At 34.2% G+C, this 22089-nt stretch overlaps 1 protein-coding gene across 5 annotated transcripts in view; it reads left to right on the top strand.

Moving 5' to 3' along the window:
• The window catches only part of PTPN12 (protein tyrosine phosphatase non-receptor type 12), an 84815-nt gene that overhangs the window by 58867 nt on the left and 3859 nt on the right, over window positions 1-22089 (top strand). For 4 of the 5 annotated variants that reach the window (XM_038562809.1, XM_038562812.1, XM_038562811.1 and 1 more), the window contains 7 exons: window positions 1815-1881; window positions 4243-4320; window positions 4447-4545; window positions 8048-8136; window positions 15671-16647; window positions 20232-20309; window positions 21216-21283. In XM_038562809.1, coding sequence (XP_038418737.1) covers window positions 1815-1881; window positions 4243-4320; window positions 4447-4545; window positions 8048-8136; window positions 15671-16647; window positions 20232-20309; window positions 21216-21283 — 1456 coding nt within the window. The remainder of the gene's footprint in view (window positions 1-1814; window positions 1882-4242; window positions 4321-4446; window positions 4546-8047; window positions 8137-15670; window positions 16648-20231; window positions 20310-21215; window positions 21284-22089) is intronic. The other variant, XM_038562810.1, reaches the window with a different exon arrangement.

Here is a 22089-nt window from a genome sequence, read left to right on the forward strand (position 1 = left end):
GCCACTCAGGGATCCCAGTAGCACTTTTTTTTTCTTTTTTCTTTTTTAAGTAGCATGGTTTTTTTTTTTTTTTTTATTTATGGTAGTCACACAGAGAGAGAGGCAGAGACACAGGCAGAGGGAGAAGCGGGCTCCATGCACCAGGAGCCCGACGTGGGATTCGATCCCGGGTCTCCAGGATCGCGCCCTGGGCCAAAGGCAGGTGCCAAACCGCTGCGCCACCCAGGGATCCCAGTAGCATGGTTTTTATATAGCTTTTACTCTGCCTATCTTTTGCCACACATAAGTTTTAATTTGTTATGTAGTCAGAGTTGTAAATCTTCATGTATGCTTTCTGTCCATTAAGATGCTTAGACAGTCCTTTTATAACAATAGTACATAAACTCCTTTTAAGCATTTTTATAGGTTTTTTTGTAAACATTTTTAATCCATCTGGAATTTTTATGATTAAGTTATGAGGTAAGAATCCAGCTTTTGTTCTGGTTAGCCTTACTTCCCTGTATCATTCATTGAACAGTCTGATCTTTCCTCTTTCATGGGAGAATCCACCATTTTATAATACTTACATATACTCAATTCTGTTTCTGAATTTTGCATTGTGTTTCATCAGTCTGGTTGTGTAAGTCTTTGTAAAGTCACACTTTAACCATCAAGTTTTAAATATATGTCATTTGGCCCAGAGTAACTCTTAACTCAGAATTCTGAAAATGTTTTGATGGAAGGAATTGATAAATATATCAGTAGTTAAAAATAAATATTACTGATTTTTTTTTAAATTTTTATTTATTTATGATAGTCACAGAGAGAGAGAGAGAGAGGCAGAGACACAGGCAGAGGGAGAAGCAGGCTCCATGCACCGGGAGCCCGACATGGGATTCGATCCCGGGTCTCCAGGATCGCGCCCTCGGCCAAAGGCAGGCGCTAAACCGCTGCGCCACCCAGGGATCCCTATTACTGATATTTTTAAAGAGCTTTTTAAAAATCATATTCAATTGCTGATAGATGTAATTTATCAGGAATTGTTAGATGACATGTTTGACAAACTACTGCTATTTCTAAAGGTTTCAAGATGTGCATTAAAATGCTACCCAACTTTTTTTCTATCTAAAAATTATTCTGAAAAAAAAAAAAAAATAAAAATTATTCTGGTGAAGACAGTAATGTCTTTAATTACTCAGAGTTATTCTCAGTCCTGAGGGACATGTCTCCTGACTCCCTCCAGTTGAGAAGCAGTTGCTCTAAAGTACTTTTGTCATGTTTTAAAATAAGAAACCTGCAGAATTTCACTTTACATTCTCCAAGTTCTGTTGTTTTTTTAGGAAATGAGAGTGCATCACGCATCTTTGTTGCTCTGGTGAAATCACTGCTAGTGTTCAAACCAGTTTCTAGGGCTTGTGGTATTGCTCATGTTTTCTCTACCTTTTGCAAATTGAAATTATGTATTGTTTCTTCTCTAAGGCACCAGAGCCATTTTGGACAAAAAATAAATTCCTCTCTGCAAGTTAACTAAGTTGGCTAGACAAGATTTTCTGAGGTAGAATTAGACTTCCAAAGTTAAAACTCTTAAATAATCTGTGAATCACTTAGGTTTCCTTTGAATCTTGGAAGTTCCCTAAATTAAATAAAAACGAGATATAAATACTAATCTTAAAGATGTTTGCTGTGTACACACTCTAAATTACAATTTGTTTACTAAAAGAGAATGTTGTCAAATTTCTTAAGTGATTTTTTTTTTTGCTTCTGAGAATTAACATGTTCATTTATTTTATAGTTCTTTTATGACAAAAATCAAATTGTTCTTTCAAACTTTATAGTGCAGGCTGTGGAAGAACAGGTGCCATTTGTGCCATAGATTATACATGGAATTTACTAAAAGCTGGGGTAAGAATAATTTTTATATAGCATTATATCCAATTGATCTATTATTTTCCATCTTAATGGCTAATTGCAATAAATTATAGCATGTGTTTCATTTTACATGTTACTTTTTTAGAAGTAGCTTTACTATGTAAGAAAAAAGGTAGTAGAACTGGAAAAAAGTATAAATGATGTATATTACTTGAGATAATGCATGAGGCAGCAAAGTAAACATGTTACCACAATTTGTTTTATGTGAATTGATACCTACACTAAGAATGTAAAGTCTGGGTTCACTTTTCCAATACAGAATCCTCCTTACCTTTTACATATATTCTAGATATAAATGTAGTCAATTCAAGAAGTATTTATGCCTAAATGCAAACATTGTATTATAGTGGTTAAGGATGCTGAGTCTGGACCCAAACTGCCCAGGTTAAAATTTAATCATTTACTGGCTGTGGGATTTTGGTCAAATTACTTAATTTCGTTCTGCCTCAATTTTTCAACCAAAAAAATGGGGATAGTATTAATAATTCATAAGAAATAAATTGACCTTTGTAAAGTTCTTTAGAACTGTGTGTGTGTCTTGTAGCAAGTGCTCAGTTCAGAGTTTTCATTACAACTGTGGGGTTACTGTTGTTACCACCACTACTATTTCCAAGACATTGTGTTCAGTACTGTGAAAGATAAAAGGTGAATAAAACAGCCCTCATTACAGATTTGAAAAATGTTTCTCAGTGTATGTAGATTTGCTTCTTTTGCTAGTTCTATACTATTCATATTCTGTGCGTTAGGGAGAAGTTTTTAATTCCTCATAGCTTGTTTTTTTTTTAAAAAAAGATTTATTTATTTATTTATGATAGACAGAGAGAGAGAGAGAGAGGCAGAGACACAGGCAGAGGGAGAAGCAGGCTCCATGCCCGGAGCCCGATGCGGGACTCCATCCCGGGACTCCAGGATCGCACCCTGGGCCAAAGGCAGGCGCCAAACTGCTGAGCCACCCAGGGATCCCCTCCTCATAGCTTTTTCAAAAATTATTTTTTTAAAGTAAACACTATGGCCAACATGGGGCTTGAACTCACAACCCCGAGATCAAGAGTTATATACTCTACTCTGAGCCAGCCAGGTAGACACCTTTATAGTTTTAGAGTATGTTCTGTAAATATGTCCATCTTTATTGTGTGTAAAATAGGATTAATAAAATAGGATTTTTTTTCCTCCTTTCCTCCCTTTGTTCTTTCTCTCCCCCACCCCCCGCCTTCTTAGTATTTTTCAATTTTGCGAGAGAATAGTTACATTTTAAATTTTCTTCAAAAGCCCTCTGGGGTTAAATTTTATTTTTGTATTCCTCAAAAGTTGTAATCACCTTCTGATACTCAAATTAAAAATTAAAAAATTTTAAATTTTAACAAAATTTAACCAGGATCCTAACCCATTTTAACATAAAAGTCAAAGATTAAAATTGGTATGGAAAAAGGCATTTAAATAGTAAGTAAAATAAATATCTAGACATTTCAGAAGTTGTGTATTTTGAACATAGTCCTCATTTGATTGCATTTGGCTTAACATATCTATAATCTTTGTCTTAGGTTAGGACTTGATGTAAAAATCTCTTGATGTATATTAAGACTCTCAAGCACTAAACCTGGGAATAATTTTTAACTTTGTATCTTTTTTTAGACTCCTTCAGTAAACTTTTACCAGTTTTTTCCCCTTTTCAGACTGTCTTCTTCCTCTGCTGCAAAAGCGGACCAAGTATCAAATCTACTCAATGTCTGTGTTACCTGTTGTAGTAGTTCTAATTACAGGTGTACCAAAGAATTCTTGAGGATGTTTCAGTCTCCAGAGATGTAGCTGACGAATCTGTATTTTTACCAATTTTCTTAGCTGGTCCTTATGTAGCCAGCCCAGGAAATCAGTGGCCTATAGAAGGAGTTCTAACTCTTATTATGTTTATAGTCTGATCCCAAGTACCCTTATCTTCTTTCCTCCTTAAATACCTCCCCTTCTTTCAGTTTTAGGCTATATCCACATTGAGCTTAATTCCCCAAATACATTATACATTTAATTTGCTGTGCTTATGTATATTTCTTTCACTTTTCACTCCACACACCAACTAGAGTTAGTCACAGCATCTTTATTCCCAGTGTACTTCAATTATATCTTGGCTGGATATTTATTTGTTCACATATCTCACTAGGGTTAAGATTAACCCTGAGGGTTAAGATTAGCTTTGTATTCACTATGCTAGCAGTAGTGTCTAGTGGATGTTAGGTAGTGCTCAATAAATGTTTTTGGTCATCCAGCATGTAATTTAAGGTCTGTATGAAAAGTTAAAGGTCTATGTGAAAAAGAGTTGATGCATTAAATTCTTTGTTTTAGAAAATACCAGAGGAATTTAATGTATTTAATTTAATACAAGAAATGAGAACACAAAGGCATTCTGCAGTGCAAACTAAGGTATAGTTTTTTTGTTTCATTTTATAAACTGTAGTTTTATAAATGCCTTCTTGTGTTTTTTTTTTTTCCCCAAATGTCTTTTCCTTTGTTTATTTTTCCTTGTTTATCATGTCATCTCCCTAATAGGAGCAGTATGAGCTTGTTCATAGAGCTATCGCCCAGCTGTTTGAAAAACAGCTACAACTATATGAAATTCATGGAGCTCAGAAACTTGCTGATGGAGTGGTAGGTATTCTCGGTCTATTAATTTTAGAAAACTTTTCTTTCTTTTTTGTTTTTTAGGATTTTATTTTTTTTAAAGTAATTTCTACACCCAACATGGGAACTCAAACTTAACCCCAAGATCAAGAGTCCCATACTCTATCAACTGAGCCAGCCAGGCACCCTGAAAACTTTTACTTTTTACCAAGATTTAATATTTAGCTTTTTAACTGTCATCTGTGTTTTATCTAACAGGAGAATAGCCATGACAGTTGTTATTTTTGTTTAACCTCAATTTTGTTAACCCCTTTCCTTCTTCCTGTTTGAATATCTCTATTGTCATGGATATTTAATGACTAGTACAAGTTAAATAATATTCAGATAGGTCTTATGTCAGAAATCATTAATGTTTCAAGTATAAATTGCTTTTAAGAAAATTAACTGCACTGTTCCATCTTTTCTTCTATCCTTCAAGTAAGTAATTTTAAGTTGATTCTACATGAATTAAATTTTGTTCTTGGTCATGATGATATAAAGTTTTGTAGTTAATTTTGTACAGGCTTTTTAATTAGTAGAATTATAGTGCTACAATGAAGTCCCTTTCTGGCATGTGTTCAGTTCAATGTCATTTTAGCCTTAAAAGATCTTATTGGACATTTACACTTTTGACCTGACAGAAATACTTATTCTCATAGAGTTCTCATTTCTGTCTCTGTTTTGTAACTAGTTCTTTTATTTGCTGTCTTTATGTAATCATCTTGTCCTTGAAGGAATTGGGCTATTTTTTTGGTAAAATTTCTTTACATTTTTATCCCTGAACCTAAGATAGCCATCACATGATAAATCAACTTACCCTCAATAATTAAAGTAAAATGAAGAAAAAAGTTGTAAAATTTATAACCTTTTTCCCCCTTTCTATCTTCACATTGTTTTTGGCATTTTTCCAGACTATTTGAAATTTTTTGGTTTTGTAAGTGGTAACAATTTCTTGTTACCCAATGCTGATCTCAGTGTCTTAAAATAATCTAATATTGACCCATGAGTTTAGCGTTAGCTAAGTAGCTGTAGTAAGTAGTTCCTTTAGTAGCCAAGTGATAATTGCTGATTTTTAAGATTAATACATGTGACCTCTTTTTTATTTCCTATGTTAACATAGGCCTTACACGTTGCTATCTCTTTTTCCCTGTAGTTTATTTCTTTTAAAGGTTTTATTTCTTTATGAGAGAGAGAGAACATGAGCAAGGGCAGAGGGAGAAGCAGACTCCTTGCTGAACAGGAAGCCTGATGTTGGACTCCGAGATCATGACCTGAGCTGAAGGCAGACATTTAATCAATTGAGCCACCCAGGCACCTGTCTTTATTCCTTTTAGTTTAATTAAAACCTGTTATAATCTGTGCTGAATGTAGCCAAATATCCTATAAAATAGGATAGAATGCTTTATATATTATTTTGTATAATGTTATTTAAATTGACATTCAGTTGATGCTTCAGAAAGCTAAATAGTTTTTTCTTTAATCCTTTAAGCAAATATTTGTTGTTTTTAAAAATGCAAGACTAGTTTCAAAATTAAAGCTTCTATACTACAGAAATTAAAAAAAAAAAAGAAATGTATATATTTTAGACTACCATTTCCTTGGTATATACAAGTGAAAAATACTCTAACCATTATATTTTTCAAATGTATAGAAAATTTTTATTTTTTACTGAGATATAATTAACATATCATATTATATTGGTTTCAGGTACAGCATAGTGATTTGATATTTGTGTATGTTGTGAAATGATCATCACAATTAGTCTAGTTAACATCCATTATTACAAATTGGTACAATTTTTTTTCTTATTATGAGAACTTTCAGGATTTTCTCTTAATGAACTTTGAAATATGTACTACAGTATTATTAAGTATAGTCACCATGCTGCACATTATATCCCATGACTTTTTAATTTTATAACTGGACATTTGCATTGTTTGACCCCCTTTATCCATTTCAATCACCTCCCACCCCCCATCTTTGGCAAGCACCAACCTGTTCTTTATATCCATGATTTAGTTTTTTGTTTATTTGTTTTTAGATTCCACATATGATTGAGATCATACGGTATTTGTTTTTCTCTTTCTGACATGTTTCACTTAGTATAACGCCCTCAAGGTCCATCCATGTTGTTGCAAATGGCAAGATTTCCTTTGTGTGTATATGTCACATTTTGCTTATCAGTTCTTTCATCAATGGACATTTGGGTGGCTTTCATGTCTTGGCTCTTGCAAATAAGGTTGCAGTGAACATGGTGGTGCATATATCTTTTTAGTTTGTGTTTTCACTTCCTTTGGATAAATACCCAGAAATGGGATTATTGGATCGTATGGTTGTGTTTTGTTTTGTTTTGTTTTGAGTTTTTTGAGGAACCTCCACATTGTTTCCATATCGCTGCACTTAGTTTACATTCCCACCAACAGTGCATGATGGTTTCCTTTTCTCCACATCTTCTCTAACACTTGTTATTTTTTGTCTTTTTTTTTTCAGGCAAACTAGATTTTATTATTTTTATTAGTTTTATATAAATTTATTATTTATTGGTGTTCAATTTGCCAACATATAGAATAACACCCAGTGCTCATCCCATCAAGTGCCGAGAAGCAGACTTCCCACTGAGTAGGGATCCCAATGTGGGGCTCAATCCCAAGGACTCTGGGATCATGACCTGAGCTGAAGGCAAATGCCTAACCAACTGAGCCATTCAGGCGCCCCAACAACTTAAGATTCTTATAACTGTAATGACTCTAGAAACATCAATGTTAATATTACTGGCCCTTGAGACCAGCAAGAACAAAGATATGCCTAGATGGGCTCTCTGCCTTTTGGAGGCTTATTTGGCTAGGGAGTGATATAAGGGCTATATATGCTAATGGAGCAGGGCACTCCATGGTGATAAAGGGTAGGGCAAAGAATGATTAAAATGAGATCTGGAACCTGCTTAAAAGTACTAGATAGCAATAGGAATCCCAGAAAAGATTGGGAAAATTAAAAGATATAAGCCTTATTTTATTGGCTTTTTTTCTTCTCTGTACATGTTAAGATTCTGCTGGTAGTAATGCCTGAAATAAAGCTGTATCTTGTTTTATCTTTATTTTCTTGGGAAATCTGTTTCTTTACAGTAGCATTTGAAATGTGTTGAATTGCCATGTACACAATTGAATGTTCAGTAACTGGAAATAGACTGGGTTTAAGTTGATTTATTTATTTTTTTAGTAATCTCTACACCAAATGGGGGCCTCAAACTCATGACTCTGAGATCAAGAGTCACGTGTTCTTTTGACTGAGCCAGCCAGGTGCCCTAGACTATTTTTTGATATTAAGCTCTCTCATTGGCCCTTTCAGCCTAAAATATAGAGAATATAAAACCCATTTTGTTATTTGGGACATTTGGCATTATTTTAAAAATTCAAAAGCCTAGAAACAGTTTATGTGAAACATGAAAAATTATTTTTCTTCTGACTTTAATGAAGCATTTTTCCCCCCTCAGCAGAATGAAATTAACACTGAAAATATGGTCAGCTCCATAGATCCTGATAAACAAGATTCTCCTCCTCCAAAACCACCAAGGACCCGCAGGTATTGTACATCACAGTTTCTTTGAAAGGTTATTTTCATTTTACTCACTGTTAATTAAAACAAAACCTGAATATTTCCAAGTTATTTTTGGAACTTTTATCATTCTTTTGTTTAGGGAATAGCATGTGAATGCAACTAATTTGTTACTGGTGTACTAAGAATTCTGTTTCACTTACGGTAAAATCTCAGTAGTATACTGTACCAGAATAATGAATGTAACTGAACTGACAATAGCTCATATTTTGGTATGTAGTACAATTAAAATTTTAAATATTCTAAAGATTCAGTATTTGCATAATGACTAAAGTAATATTTGATTGTCAAAAATTATATGCACATTGAAGAAATTAATAACATTACTAGCAAAAATGAGTTTCAGCACTTTATTACTTTTATATCAAGCTCATTTATAATAAAGTCAAGATATATTCTTGTGCTCCTTTTTTAATTTCTTTTTTCACTTAGGGTAGCTGCTAGGTCAGTTATATGGTAGTATAGAAAGAATATAGATACAATCAGAAAGTTTCAGTTTCAAGTTTTTTTCAGCCATTTAGCTGAAAGGCTAAACGCTTTGAGGTTGTGATTAAGTCACTTCACTTATTTAACGGTTGGTTTTGGGTTTTTTGTTTGTTTACGTATTGTTCTATGGATGAAATAAACTATGTGAAAATACTGCATATAGGACTTGGCACATGTTAGATTTCCATTACATGTTAATTTTCCCATTAGAATGTGGAATTAAAATGGTGTTAATTGAATTATTTTTAAAAGGAGGCACAGTAGAACATCTGTAATAATAAACTATTAGAATGATTTACACAGGGTCTTGTCTTGAGCAAAGATCTGCCCAAAGGGATTGATTGGCCTTACATCAAAGTAGGACTTATTTTATATATGACTCACCAATTATTTTTTTCCCTTAAACGTGTGATAGAAATTGTCTAAAGTTGAATGGGGTTCAGCCTTCTCCTTGAGATGCTATACCTTAATGAGATTATTCCTCTTTATAAAAGAAAAGCCTCCAATTTTCTTTGATAACTAAGGCAAGATATGATAGCTACTATAGTCTCTGGAATACTTTTGTGTGCTTCTCTAAGGAACCCAAAGATGGGTTTACGTGTCAGCATTTAAATGCTCAGGATGTTAACTATGCACTAACAAAACTTCCCAGAAGTTGTTTCTTGTTTGATTTACACTTTGGTATCTATTCTGAAATTGGGATTTTAGCCTTCTATGGAAGCTATCCAGTTAAAATCTTTAAGGTTTTAGTTCTCTAACTTCTTTGTTCCACATATGAGTTTGTGGGACTCTAAAAGAAACTGTACTGGCTATAAATATAAAGGTGATAAAACAAGAAATATTTTTGCTACCCTAATATCTTTTAATCTGTTTTTTGAGATTGAGCCAGTGTAGAGGTTCTCAGAGTGTACATTGATGTTTGTGTTGTACATGGTCATGTATTTCCAACAACAAATAGTGGTAGTATCTACCTAATTTTGAAGGGAAAAAAAATGAATAGAATGTTCTGAATTTTAAGTCTTTCTCATTTGCCTTTTTGAAAATTTGAATCTTCTTATTCTTTAATAAAAAGATAATAAAGAAGTAGCAAATGAATATTAGCAGAAAAATGTTCATTCAGTTTAAGACAGGATTTTATTTAGGGATATGTGCTCAAATTTTTATATTTCTGTGATTTTATATTACATTCTGAGGTCATCTTTTTTATCATGCAATAGAGTTAAATGGCAGAATTTCATTACGTTCCACAAAGCATACTCTGTGAGTTCCTGGTTGAGATGAGTTTTAGAACTACTGTAAATTAACTAAAAATAAAATCATGACAGCCCTGTGATTGATAAAAAGTAAAAATGGTACACATTGTTTTTCAGTATGGCTATGGTAAGCAAATACATGAATTGTTTGTTTTCAGTACATGTTTTTGGAGAAAGATCTAGAGATTGTATTAGATTTAATCAGTCATATAATTCTGGTTTATACAAACTGGTTTATACAATGCTCTTATTGAAGATTTTGAATAGCAGATTTCATTTTCCATTTTCATTACATGTTTTGTTAAACTAATACAGTTCTTGATGTTTTTTCACTAACACCAGCACTCTGGAAGTATACCTTGTTAGGTTCTATAAATTGTCAACAAATTTACTGCAGAGATACAAATGGGTATGTGCTATAGTAATACTAGAGACAGTGACAGTATACTGGATATTTTTACCTAACGCCTCTCAATTCAGACAGTTTTAAGTAGGAATGGTATTGGAAGGAAGATGGAATGTACTTCTTTTTTTTTTTTTTTTAAAGATTTTATTTATTTATTCATGAGACACACACGCAGAGAGAGAGAGAGAGAGAGAGAGAGAGGCAGAGACATAGGCAGAGGGAGAAGCAGGCTCCATGCAGGGGAGCCTGATGTGGGACTCGATCCTGGGACTCCAGGATCACGCCCTGGGCCGAAGGCAGGTGCCAAACTGCTGAGCCACCCAGGGATCCCCGGAATGTAGTTCTGTTTCAGACATTTTGATATCTAGGCTGGAGGTAAAGACTTATTGAGGGTTTGGTATATAGAAGACTTGGGCAGGAATAAAGTCTTTCAGATTCTGGACATTTAACAAAGTTCTAAGGAGGGAATCCTGATAAGCACCATAATTTGTGAGGAACAGACCAAAAAAGAAAGCTGTAAAAAAAGAAAACCACCAAGGGATAAAGTAAAACCAGGAAACCGTAGCATTCTATAAGCCATAAAGGTGTTTCATATCTGGCAGAAATAAAGGAATATCAACTTCTTTAAAGGTTCCCTGGGAGAATGAACTGGACTTGCAGACATCGATGGCTCATAGCATATCCTAAATAGATGAGGGCATTTGTGGGGTCAAAACAAGGAGTTAAGATCTGCTCACTTGGGAGGCTTTTGAAGTTACCTGATTTGGGGAGTTCTCATCTAGCAAAGAATCTGGTAGGATTTTGGTGACCAAGGACTCTAGAAAAATCGCAAGTAGAAAATGAGGTGATGGGAGAAATCCATCTCACACGACAGTTCTTATTCTACTCCACTGTTTTTCTGTTTATAAAAGAAATCTTGGTTCTATTTTGAAATGTTATTTTTCTTTTGTTGATTTTTAAAAAATAGATTATATTAAATCCAAATATATTGCTTTAAAGTGGTTAATTTTTAAGAAAGGAGCAAAGTGATAGTATAACAGTAGGAAATGGTCCTATAGACCAGCCAAATAAGAAGAGAAATGATTAGAAGAGTTGCCTTTCAGAATATTAAATCCCTGGAAATAACCTTATATATAGAAAGTAGAACATTAGGTAGAAATATACTCATTTGTATTATTGAAAAAAGTGTTCTTGGTTGGAAAAGTTAAATGTAATTTAGTTTTATCAATGATATATAAAATACCATTTCTTTTCAGATTTCACGTAATTTTCATCAAATTACTAAAGGAATCTTTTCTGAACTTGACAATGCAATGTGAAGGTTCATTTGGATGAGTAAAGAGACAGAAATATCAAAACTTGGGATGAAAATAGTGATAAGTGAGGACCAACTCTTTTATTTTATTTATTTATTTATTTTAAAAAAGATTTTATTTATTTATTTATTCATAGAGATGCAGAGAGAGAGAGAGGCAGAGACACAGGCAGAGGGAGAAGCAGGCTCCATGCAGAGAGCCTGACGTGGGACTCGATCACGGGACTCCAGGACCATGCCTTGGGCTGCAGGCGGCGCTAAACCGCTGCGCCACTGGGGCTGCCCGGACCAACTCTTTTAAAACTATAATATTTAAAATAGTTTATCAGTGATAATAAAATAGTCTGTCAGTGGTATAAGCTTTTAGGTTCTTTCTGATTCTTGATGTTCTACAATCTCATCATGGAACTTTCAAAATCCATTGTCATGTAATTTTTTTAATCCATTACGTTGGCAATTTTCTTTTTTATTTATTTAACTTAATTGCCAGTTAATGGAGTTGAATAAATAGCTAGGGAATAGATCCTGTTAGGAATTAATACATACCAAATAGGGAGAGAAAGAAAAGGGTTATTTATTTATTAAGTCAGAATATAATGTTAGTAACCATCTGAAGAAAAATATATTTAGATCCTTATATCAAATATCAAAGCAAGCTTCAGATAATTAAATTAGAGAAAGTCAATTATTAAAACAAAATATAATATTTGGCAAACTTTTATAGGAGGGGGATATCCTAGAAGGGATAAAGGAAATTACAAAGGACAAAATTGATCTATGTGACTAATTAAAACTTTTAAGTTCTAATTGAATTATTCATTCCTAATTGGCACCCTTTAAGATAAATAAGGGTAGATTTTGGCAAAATACAATTTTGGCAAAATGCAAAGTTATGCATCCTTACTGTAATTCTCTGATTCTTGTGTTGGTTTCTTTTTACTGTTAGAAATACTTTTGATCCCTGGCATAATTTTAAAAGTTATTGATAAACAGTCACAATATTTAATAAAACTAAGAAATAAAGGATAAACATAAGTAGAACATTGTTCTTAACTCCAAAGTTTAAGCAATATAGGATATACTACTGTTTTGGTTTAAAAAAGTAATCATTTGCATTGTTTTAACATCTACTATGTATGTTTTCTCATCTTCCTTTTTTGTTGTCTATTCTATAGATAGTAATATATCAAAGTGATGATAAGTGATGTCACAAACTCATTGATTTTTACCGTGATTTTGATTACAGGGATATTAACATAGCTGCTTTCCAGAAGAATTGACCTGCATAGGCTAGCAAAGTTCAGCTGAGAACACAAATCTCTTATCTTCCAGTCCAGTAATGCTTTTTGTCATTATATGCTATTACCTCCCTAGAAAAAAGGAGAATGGTAAAGGTTTTTGCGTTTAAGTGTTAGGTTCTAATTTTTTGGTTGCCATTTTCTTCACTTCCATACTCTTTCCACCCCATATGCAATTTAGCCTAAATTATTGTAAGAAAAGTAATTTCTGGTTTTTAAATAAAACATCAATTTGAAAAAAAATTATAGTCACTTGTTTTAAGACTTGATCAAAGAAATGTAAAATTTTTTTATTATAAAGTTCACGTCTTTGTGTTGAAATGATGGGCCTTCAGAGTATAGCTTCAATCTACTTTTATAGCCTTATTTTTCACTATTTCTCCAAACTGTTGTATTCATTGTTCTGTCTTCTTCTGACACTGGTACAATGCTTATTACTATGTGGTAGGTCCTGAATATTTTGCTTTGTTTTTAAGAAGGGAAAAATAAGCCTTCTTCCAAAGAGATCAGATTAAAACCAATACTTGCAGTAAGAATTACCCAAGTCATATGTCTATCAGTGGAATTTTTTTTACATCAGAATAGTAAAAAAAAAAAAAAGGAGTATTAGACATTATAGTGGAAAATCTGTATGTAGTGTGTGTGTATGTATATATATATATATATATATGCTTTTTTCAAATATATATATGCTTTGACTTTCTTTAATTTATAAATATATATATAGCACATACCATATGTAACACATACATATATATGTGCTTTTTTCAAGTATATATATATATATACACACACACACACACATATATACTTTGACTTTCTCTAATATATATATATATGTGTATATATATATATGTATGTATGTATTTGTGTGTGTGTATTGGGCTCCCTGCCTGGTGGGGAGTCTACTTCTCCCTCCCCTCTGCTCATAATCTCTCTCTCTCTCAAATACATAATAAAATCTTTAAAAAAAAATAAGTTAAATAAATTAAAAAGAAAATTGACAACATAATGGATAAAAAAATTACATGACAATGGATTTTGAAAGTTCCATGATGAGATTTTAGGACATCAAGAATCAGAAAGAACCTAAAAGCTCTAAGAAAGAGAGAGAGAAAAAAAAACACAGTTCCCATTTAAAGGAGCAGGAATCAGATTATAAAATTGTGAAGGAGGGGTGCATGGCTGGCTCAGTTGGAAGAGCATGTGACTCTTGATCTCAGGGTCATGAGTTTGAGCAGCCCCACGTTGGATATAGAGATTACCCCCCATCCAAAAAAAAAAAAAACACTTAAAATTATGAAGGAAAATTATTTTTCATTTAGAATTCTGTATCTTTTCAAAAAATCGGTAACTTGAAAATATAATATTCAAATATACAAAAGCCTCAAGAAATTTGCCTCCTATATACAGATTTTTTTTTTTTTTTTTTTAAGAATTTGGTTTTTTTGGGCAGCCCCGGTGGCTCAAGGTTTAGCACCACCTTCAGCCCAGGGTGTGATCCTGGAGACCTGGAATCGAATCCCACATTGGGCTCCCTGCAGGGAGCCTGCTTCTCCCTCTGCCTGGGTCTCTGCCTCTCTCTCTCTCTCTCTCTCTCTCTCTCTCTCTGTGTGTGTGTCTCTTATGAATAAATAAATAAAATCTTAAAAAAAATTTTGTTTTTTTGTTTGAGAGAGAAAGTGGTAAAAGATCAGGGGTGGGGAGGGGCAGAAGGAGAGGGATAAGCATACTCCTTACTGAGCCGAGGGCCTGATGTGGGGCTCGATTGCAGGGCCCTGGGATCATGACTGTGCCAAAGGCAGATGCTTAACTGACTGAGCCACCCAGGCGGCCCTGTCAGGCGCCCCTGTCTCCTGTATAGTTCTTAAGAAGCAACGGAAGAATATAATTAGGGAAAGTTAAGATGGGACCTAGAAAACTGGAGAGTCTGACACAGGAGAGAATGTTCCTAGGTAGTCACTGGTACATACTGGAGTAGGAAGCCCAAGAATCTAAGAGGGACACCTGTGGTATTGATGATTATCTAGTCTGCTTGATTAACCAATTGAGAGGAAGTACACAAATCTGTATGAACGTTTGAAGAAGAGACGCCTGGGTGGCTCAGTAGTGGAGCATCTGCCTTCGGCTCAGGGCATGATCCTGGGGCCCAGGATCGAGTCCCATAACAGGCTCCTTGTGGGGAGCCTGCTTTTCCCTCTGCCTAGGTCTCTGCTTCTCTCTCTGTGTCTCTCATGAATGAATGAATGAATGAATGAATGAATAGAATCTTTTTTTTTTTTAAAAGAAAGTTTGAAGAAGGGCAGAGTTACTGATGATATAGAGAACTAAGCCATCTGAAACCCAAGGCAATTTTAGAGAAAAACAAGAAGTTGTATAAGAAAATATAGGAAATCATGTTGTCTTGGGTGAGAATAATATTTATAGTCATAAGATTGAACTAGCTAAGTGTTACAATATAACAGTATTGAGAAGACAAAAGATACATAGTAGGAAGACAATGGAGAACCTTGAAGTAGATCAAGAAATAACAATTTGTGCATTTTGAAATATTTTAAATAATGGAGGTGAATCTTAGAAGCAGCTATTTAAGAAGGTTAAAAGTTGATGTCCCTGGAAAGCTGAAGGGCTATAAACAGTGTACATGTATTGCCTTATTAAACATTAAATTTTGACAGTTTACAATTCTTTATTCATAAAAGGATGAACATTCTTATGATGCCCTTTTCTTAATGTTTTTCAGTTGCCTTGTAGAAGGGGATGCCAAGGAAGAAATACTTCAGCCACCGGAACCTCATCCAGTACCACCCATCTTGACACCTTCTCCCCCTTCAGCTTTTCCAACAGTCACAACTGTGTGGCAGGACAATGACAGATACCATCCAAAGCCAGTGTTGCACATGGTTTCATCAGAACAACATTCAACAGACCTCAACAGAAACTACAACAAGTCAGCAGAACTTCCGGGGAAAAATGAATCAACCATTGAACAGATGGATAAAAAACTGGAGCGAAATTTAAGTTTTGAGATTAAGAAGGTCCCCCTCCAAGAGGGACCAAAAAGTTTTGATGGGAACACACTTTTGAATAGGGGACATGCCATTAAAATTAAATCGACTCCACCTTGTATAAGTGATAAAATCTCTAAGTTACAGGAATTGAGTTCAGGGGATCTAAAAGTTGATGATGTTTCTCAGAATTCTTGTGTAGACTGCAGTGCAACACAGTCAAATAAAATTCCACTTACTCCACCAGAAGAATCACAGAAGAATTCAGGCACACCTCCACGGCCAGACCGCTTGCCTCTTGATGAGAAAGGACATGTAACATGGTCATTTCATGGACCTGAAAATACCCTACCCAGGCCTGATTCATCTGAAGGCAAACCTTCAGATACCCCATGTCAAGCAATGAAAACTGTGAGTCTAACACCAAGCCCCACAACACCAGTTGAAACCCATGATCTTGCAGATCATCATAACAGTTCGCCTCTATTCAGAGCACCCCTCAGTTTTACTAATCCTCTTCACTCTGATGATTCGGACTCAGATGAAAGGAACTCTGATGGTGCTGTGACCAAGAATAAAACTAATATTTCAACAGCAAGTGCCACAGTTTCTGGTGCCACTAGTACTGAAAGCATTTCTACAAGGAAAGTATTGCCAATGTCCATTGCTAGACATGATATAGCAGGAACAATACATTCAGGTGCTGAAAAAGGTAATAACAGTATCTAACATTTGAATATTTTTACTGTGTGCCAGTTTCTGTGTTAAGCATTCTTCTATATTAATTATGTTTTATTCCATATTTTGCTCTAGTACCTACAGCAGAATTTCATTTTTTAAAAGTCAGCTTCTATTTGTTACCTTAATTTGGTTATTAATTGCGTTGCTAGGTTTTGTGTTTCCCAAGTATTTCAGTTGTAACTGAAAATTTTTGTGCTTTTACTTTTTTCCTCCTGTGCTACAGTTTTTAGTATTTTATGTAGGTCAAAGATTTAACTGACTGAAAATCAGAAATAATTTAGGGAAGATAGAATTGCTTAAAGTAACAATTTAATTTTATCTATGTTTATCACAGACTTTAGTTCATCATCTTTTTTATGTTTTAACTACAGAATACCTTTAAAAAAAGTCCCTTCACAAAATTCTTGCAAATGAGGCTACTTTTAGCTCTTGAGAGTAACCAAAAAGCAAAATTCCAACTACTCAGCAGAATATGGGAAATTTAATTCAGTCAGTAGTGAACAGGGTATATCTATCCTCTTATGTAAGTCATTGATACTATTAATTAATGACTCTTTTTAAAACTGTCTTAGCTTTTCAAGGTAATATGTGCACTTGGTTCCCAAGTTGAATTATTTGTTGTTGGAACTCATCTTTGATCTACTGAGATAATTCTGGTTGCCTTCTTAAATAGGCCATAAGTTGAGAGCAAATGTAATAAATGTGAAAGCAATTACTGGTAGATCGATTATCAGTGGTCATTTACTTGTCATTGAACTTTGGTCGTCACCTACATAGGCTGGTATTTACAAAGTGCAGGCAGTGTAAGTACTGTGAACTTGAAAGATAACTTTCTTTTTCTATTTCTGACCTAATGAGTAATATCTGTACTGTGATGCCTTTATTCTCCCCAACTCACACATACTGTGTTTTTTAATCTTGAGAATGTATATGATAGAGTAGGCGAGAATCCAAGGTCATTTCTTAAATTTACAGGATTTTCTGTAGTCTTGATTGTTGTGTGTGTGTGTGTGTGTGTGTGTGTGTTTAATTCAAGAGAGAGAGAGAGAGAGGAGGGGGTAAGGGAAAAGCCAAGGGAGAGGGAGAAGCAAACCACCCTGAGCACAGAGCCCAGTGGAGGCTCAATCTCAGGACCCAAGCTAAAATCAAGAGTCAGACACTTAACTGACTGAGCCACCCAGGCAACTGTCTTTTGGATCGTCGTACGATAATGGTTACCACAATAAATACTACTTTACCAGTTTGCTATAATTTAAATTTGTTAATATCTTTTTTCTTCTTCCACTTCAGAGTTTGGAAAATAATAGCCAGGTTGTAACTAACACAAGGAAATGTGCTGACAAACTTCCTTTTTGGGCTTTTGGAGGATATCAGGCATGCATCTTGTACCTGGGAAATTTATTTCTCTAAACCATTAGTAGAAATAGAATTTGGTGTGAGGGCAGGAAGGATACATGAAAGTTATTGCTACAGGACTAATCTTCTGGTGGTGACAATAGTTCTTTAAAATACAAAATGTTATGTAAGGATAGTTGAAGTCTTTCTGCTGTAAACCAGCTCACGTCTGTTCTCTCCATTTTATTTGTATGTCAAAGCAAAGATAGCTGTAAATGTGATTTCTGGTTTCTTTTTGCCCTATTGTAACTATGCTAAATGAGTTTGGTATACTGAAAAAATTTTCCTGTGTAAGTGCTCTGTGCTGCAACATGATTACAAGCAATTCTATTTTAATGTTTATTTACTTTGTTAGATGAACCACTGGCATAAGAATTAGGTTTTTGTTTGCTCGTTTTAAAACTTGTTAGGGAGTTAAACAGAATAATTTTGTTTTGATACTTAAAACAACCTTTGCATTAAGTTAACTTCCTGGCTATGAATTCCGATTTTAATATTGACTCAGGCCTCCGGAAAGATTTCTCAAACATGACTACACTGAGTCCCCATTCAGTGTATGATTTGCAAAAGCCTGTGTAAAATGTCCAGTCTTTGATTGGATAACCTCTAAAAACAGAAGTTTATAACATAGGAAAGGCAGTCTAGAGTTCCAAGGAAAACCAGAGCTGAGAAGCAAGAGCCACAGTTAGAAAATAAAAGTCTTTAAGAATAAAGACTGTCATGGGAAAAAGAAGTATAGAGTTTCTGAAAGATACCTGATATTTAATATAAACTAAGCAGGACTGTCCTTCCTGATCGAACTGGCACCACAATGCAAGATTATGCATCCCTTCCTTCCAACAGCCGCCTCTTCAGTTGTGAGCTGTTATAACATAAGAGCAAGGGGAAGAATGGTGATGGCTCTGGTTATTACCACTGGATAAGGTGGATTGTTCTTCAGTGGCTTAACTTCATATGCAAGAGAGAGTTCCAGTACTAGTGATAGACACATAAAGTCATGGACTGGAATTCTTTTCTCAGCAGGACCCAGAGGCTATATTTTCTTGGGTCTTCAGCTAAATAGTGTAGGAAGGGCATGAGCAGTCATACCTGGCTTATGCTAGTTGAAAACTGAAAAGGCTTTATTGATTTTCAGTCTCTTTAATGCACAGCCTATCAGATATGGTTAAATAGCAAAGTATCATGGCAAGACTGTTCGTTTTTTTAAAGAGAACAATTGTCAGGGCCCAGACAAAATAATATAGGATTCGTATGTTTCCCTTTCTTCACCCCATCCTCCCTAACTTTTAGAGTCCATACAAGGAATTATATCCTCATATAGTCTTTACCTCCAGTGACACCTCAAAAGATTTACTACACCTTTAATAGGTCATATGCTAACTGATGAGGCTCGCTTAGGGCATTATCTTTTCCAAGAGTGAATCTTTTTTTATAGGTGAAAAGCTTTAATATGGGCTCAGTATTCTCAGAGTAGGTCATAGCCACTGTTCAGAAGATTTTAGGCATTAAATAAATGAACATTCAAAAAAATTTAATAGTTTATGTATATTAGAAAAATAACACTTCAAATTTGTTATTTTAGTCATTACTGTTTAAAATATGACCCCCCAAATAAATAAAATGTGACCAAAGGATATGGTTAATTTAAAAATGAGTGGGATTTAAAAAGTAAAATCAGGACAGATGGTAGTATGTAGTATGGCAGAATTCAGGAGCGGAATTAAGCAATTGAATCCAGCTTGGTAAAATACTGGCTTTTGTCAATGACCAAACCTTTCCTTCGTGGACTCCGAGCGTCACCCGCAAGCCTAATGGAGAGGTCCCTCGCTTTCTACTGAGGATTGCATTCAGATTGAGAGGGCAGAGTGAATAATGTCTGCAAGGTGTCAGGAAAGTCAGGAGAGAGTCATTTTCTCTGTGCAGCGGTGATGGAGTTCATTCCACTTTGCTCATTAAGCATCAATAATTCTTGATAACGAGTCAAGTAGTAAAGATTTCTTGTTTTTGCATTTTTAAAAACTGGTTCTCTTAGATACTTAGGAATTGATTTTTACAATGTCAGTAAAATTTTATTTTGTTTAGATAACAAATTCATTCTTCAATGAGTTGATATTCTTTAACAAGTTCATAATTTGTCTGAATTTTATGTATTTAATATAGATGTTGACGTTAGTGAAGATTCACCTCCTCCCCTACCTGAAAGAACTCCTGAATCTTTTGTATTAGCAAGTGAACATAGTGAGTGTCTCTTCTGCTTTTACATTCTTCATACTGTAATAATAAACTCCAAAAAATATGGCTGATTTTAGTCTATTTGCTATTGAATTGCAAATTTAAATTTAAATGCATAATTAAGTTAAGTTTAAAAAGAGGTTTGAATTGATACAAATGTTTTTAATTCCTTGTATGAAAAATACTTTTATTTTTTTGAAAAATACTTTAAAGTGGTATTTTTTATTTGCTAAGATTGTGAAAAATGGCAGTTCAGTTATAATTGTTTTCACAAGTTGGTATCTTTTCATTCACTAAAAATAGCAATATATATGAAAAGGCATAGTTCCACTGGGTGCCAGTTTAGGCAAATAAATATTTAACTTGGGTTGTAGGTGGGCATCAATTCAGTTGGTGTTAATTGAGGGAGATTTTAGGCCACATGAGTATCTGTGAGAACTGGGAAAAAGTGATTATATTCCAAAGCCTTGATAATATATTTCTTCTCTGTCTCTTCTTAAAAAAGAGTACAGGAACAGCTTTGTTAGATTTATAGTGTCTTAAGCTCCGTGGGGTCCCTCCCCACTCAGTCTTATCTGAGTTACATTTTACCAATATTATATTAATTTTAACAGATTTTAAGAATGTTAAAAACAGTGAAGTCATATACTTCAGTACTACTAAATGAATATATCTAAGTCTGTCACAGGTATAGATTACAGTGAGCTTATAATTATGTAATAAACTGATAACTGAATTCTTGAAATTTTTAAGGAAGGAAATTTAAAGGGATTTTCTTGACTTAATAAATAAGAGAATATTTTATAGAAGTGATAGTTTCTAAAAAATCTCTAGGGTCTGTTTTTGTATCTTACTGTAATGCAAGAAATGCAAGAATTAAGAATATTAATTGTAAGATTTCATTTTTCTCAGATATACCTGTAAGATCTGAATGGAGTGAACTTCAAAGTCAGGAACATTCTGAACAAAAAATACCTGAAGTGAGTCCTTTTGGGATGGGAACGGCTGTAACTCAGTATTTTTGCTCTTTTGTCAATTTATCTTTGTTACAATAACTGTAACCTTAAGACTGCTAATTATCATTTTTGATCAGCATTTCTTATGCTAAGATTTCAGATGAAAAGCCTATATGAAATGTGAGACATGAAATTTTTTAAAAGGGCAACATGATATATATATGACTATCACTTCAGGGTGTCATTTTCCTGGACCCTTTTCGAAATTTGTAAATTATGCCACATTTTGAATCATTTTGGAGGTGTGAATAGAACAGAAGCTACATTTTCAGGGTCATAATACTGTCTTAGATTGTAACACTAACTACATAGTCCCATCCCTCGGTTTGTCTGGTCATAAGAGGTTTCCTCTCACAGTCAGGAAATGTTTGGTAGCTAAATATATTAGTCATGGGAAATACCATTTTTCATCGACATTATTATTTTTCATATTTCCCCCATATTTTAGTATCCCCCAAATTAGGGCACATCTTACAATTGATCAAGAAACATAATATACTTTCCTTGGCACATAAAATAGCGGTAACCTATACTCATGATGTTATGTCTTACAATGTCATAATTTGATGAGTATGGTAGAGGACTGACAAAATGGAGTTGCGTGTTTCTTTGTGTTGTAGCTCCTGTGTTTTCAGTTTCCATCCAGAAGGATAAAGTAGTTTACCTGTCTTTTTATTCCCAGTATAAAATACCATAACATTTAAAAAATTTTAGAGCCTAATTGAAAATACCATTGTTTTCTTTCCCTTTGACACTGAGAATCTTAATAG

This window comes from Canis lupus, chromosome 18 (assembly GCF_011100685.1).
Source record: "Canis lupus familiaris isolate Mischka breed German Shepherd chromosome 18, alternate assembly UU_Cfam_GSD_1.0, whole genome shotgun sequence".
Lineage (NCBI taxonomy): Eukaryota > Metazoa > Chordata > Mammalia > Carnivora > Canidae > Canis > Canis lupus.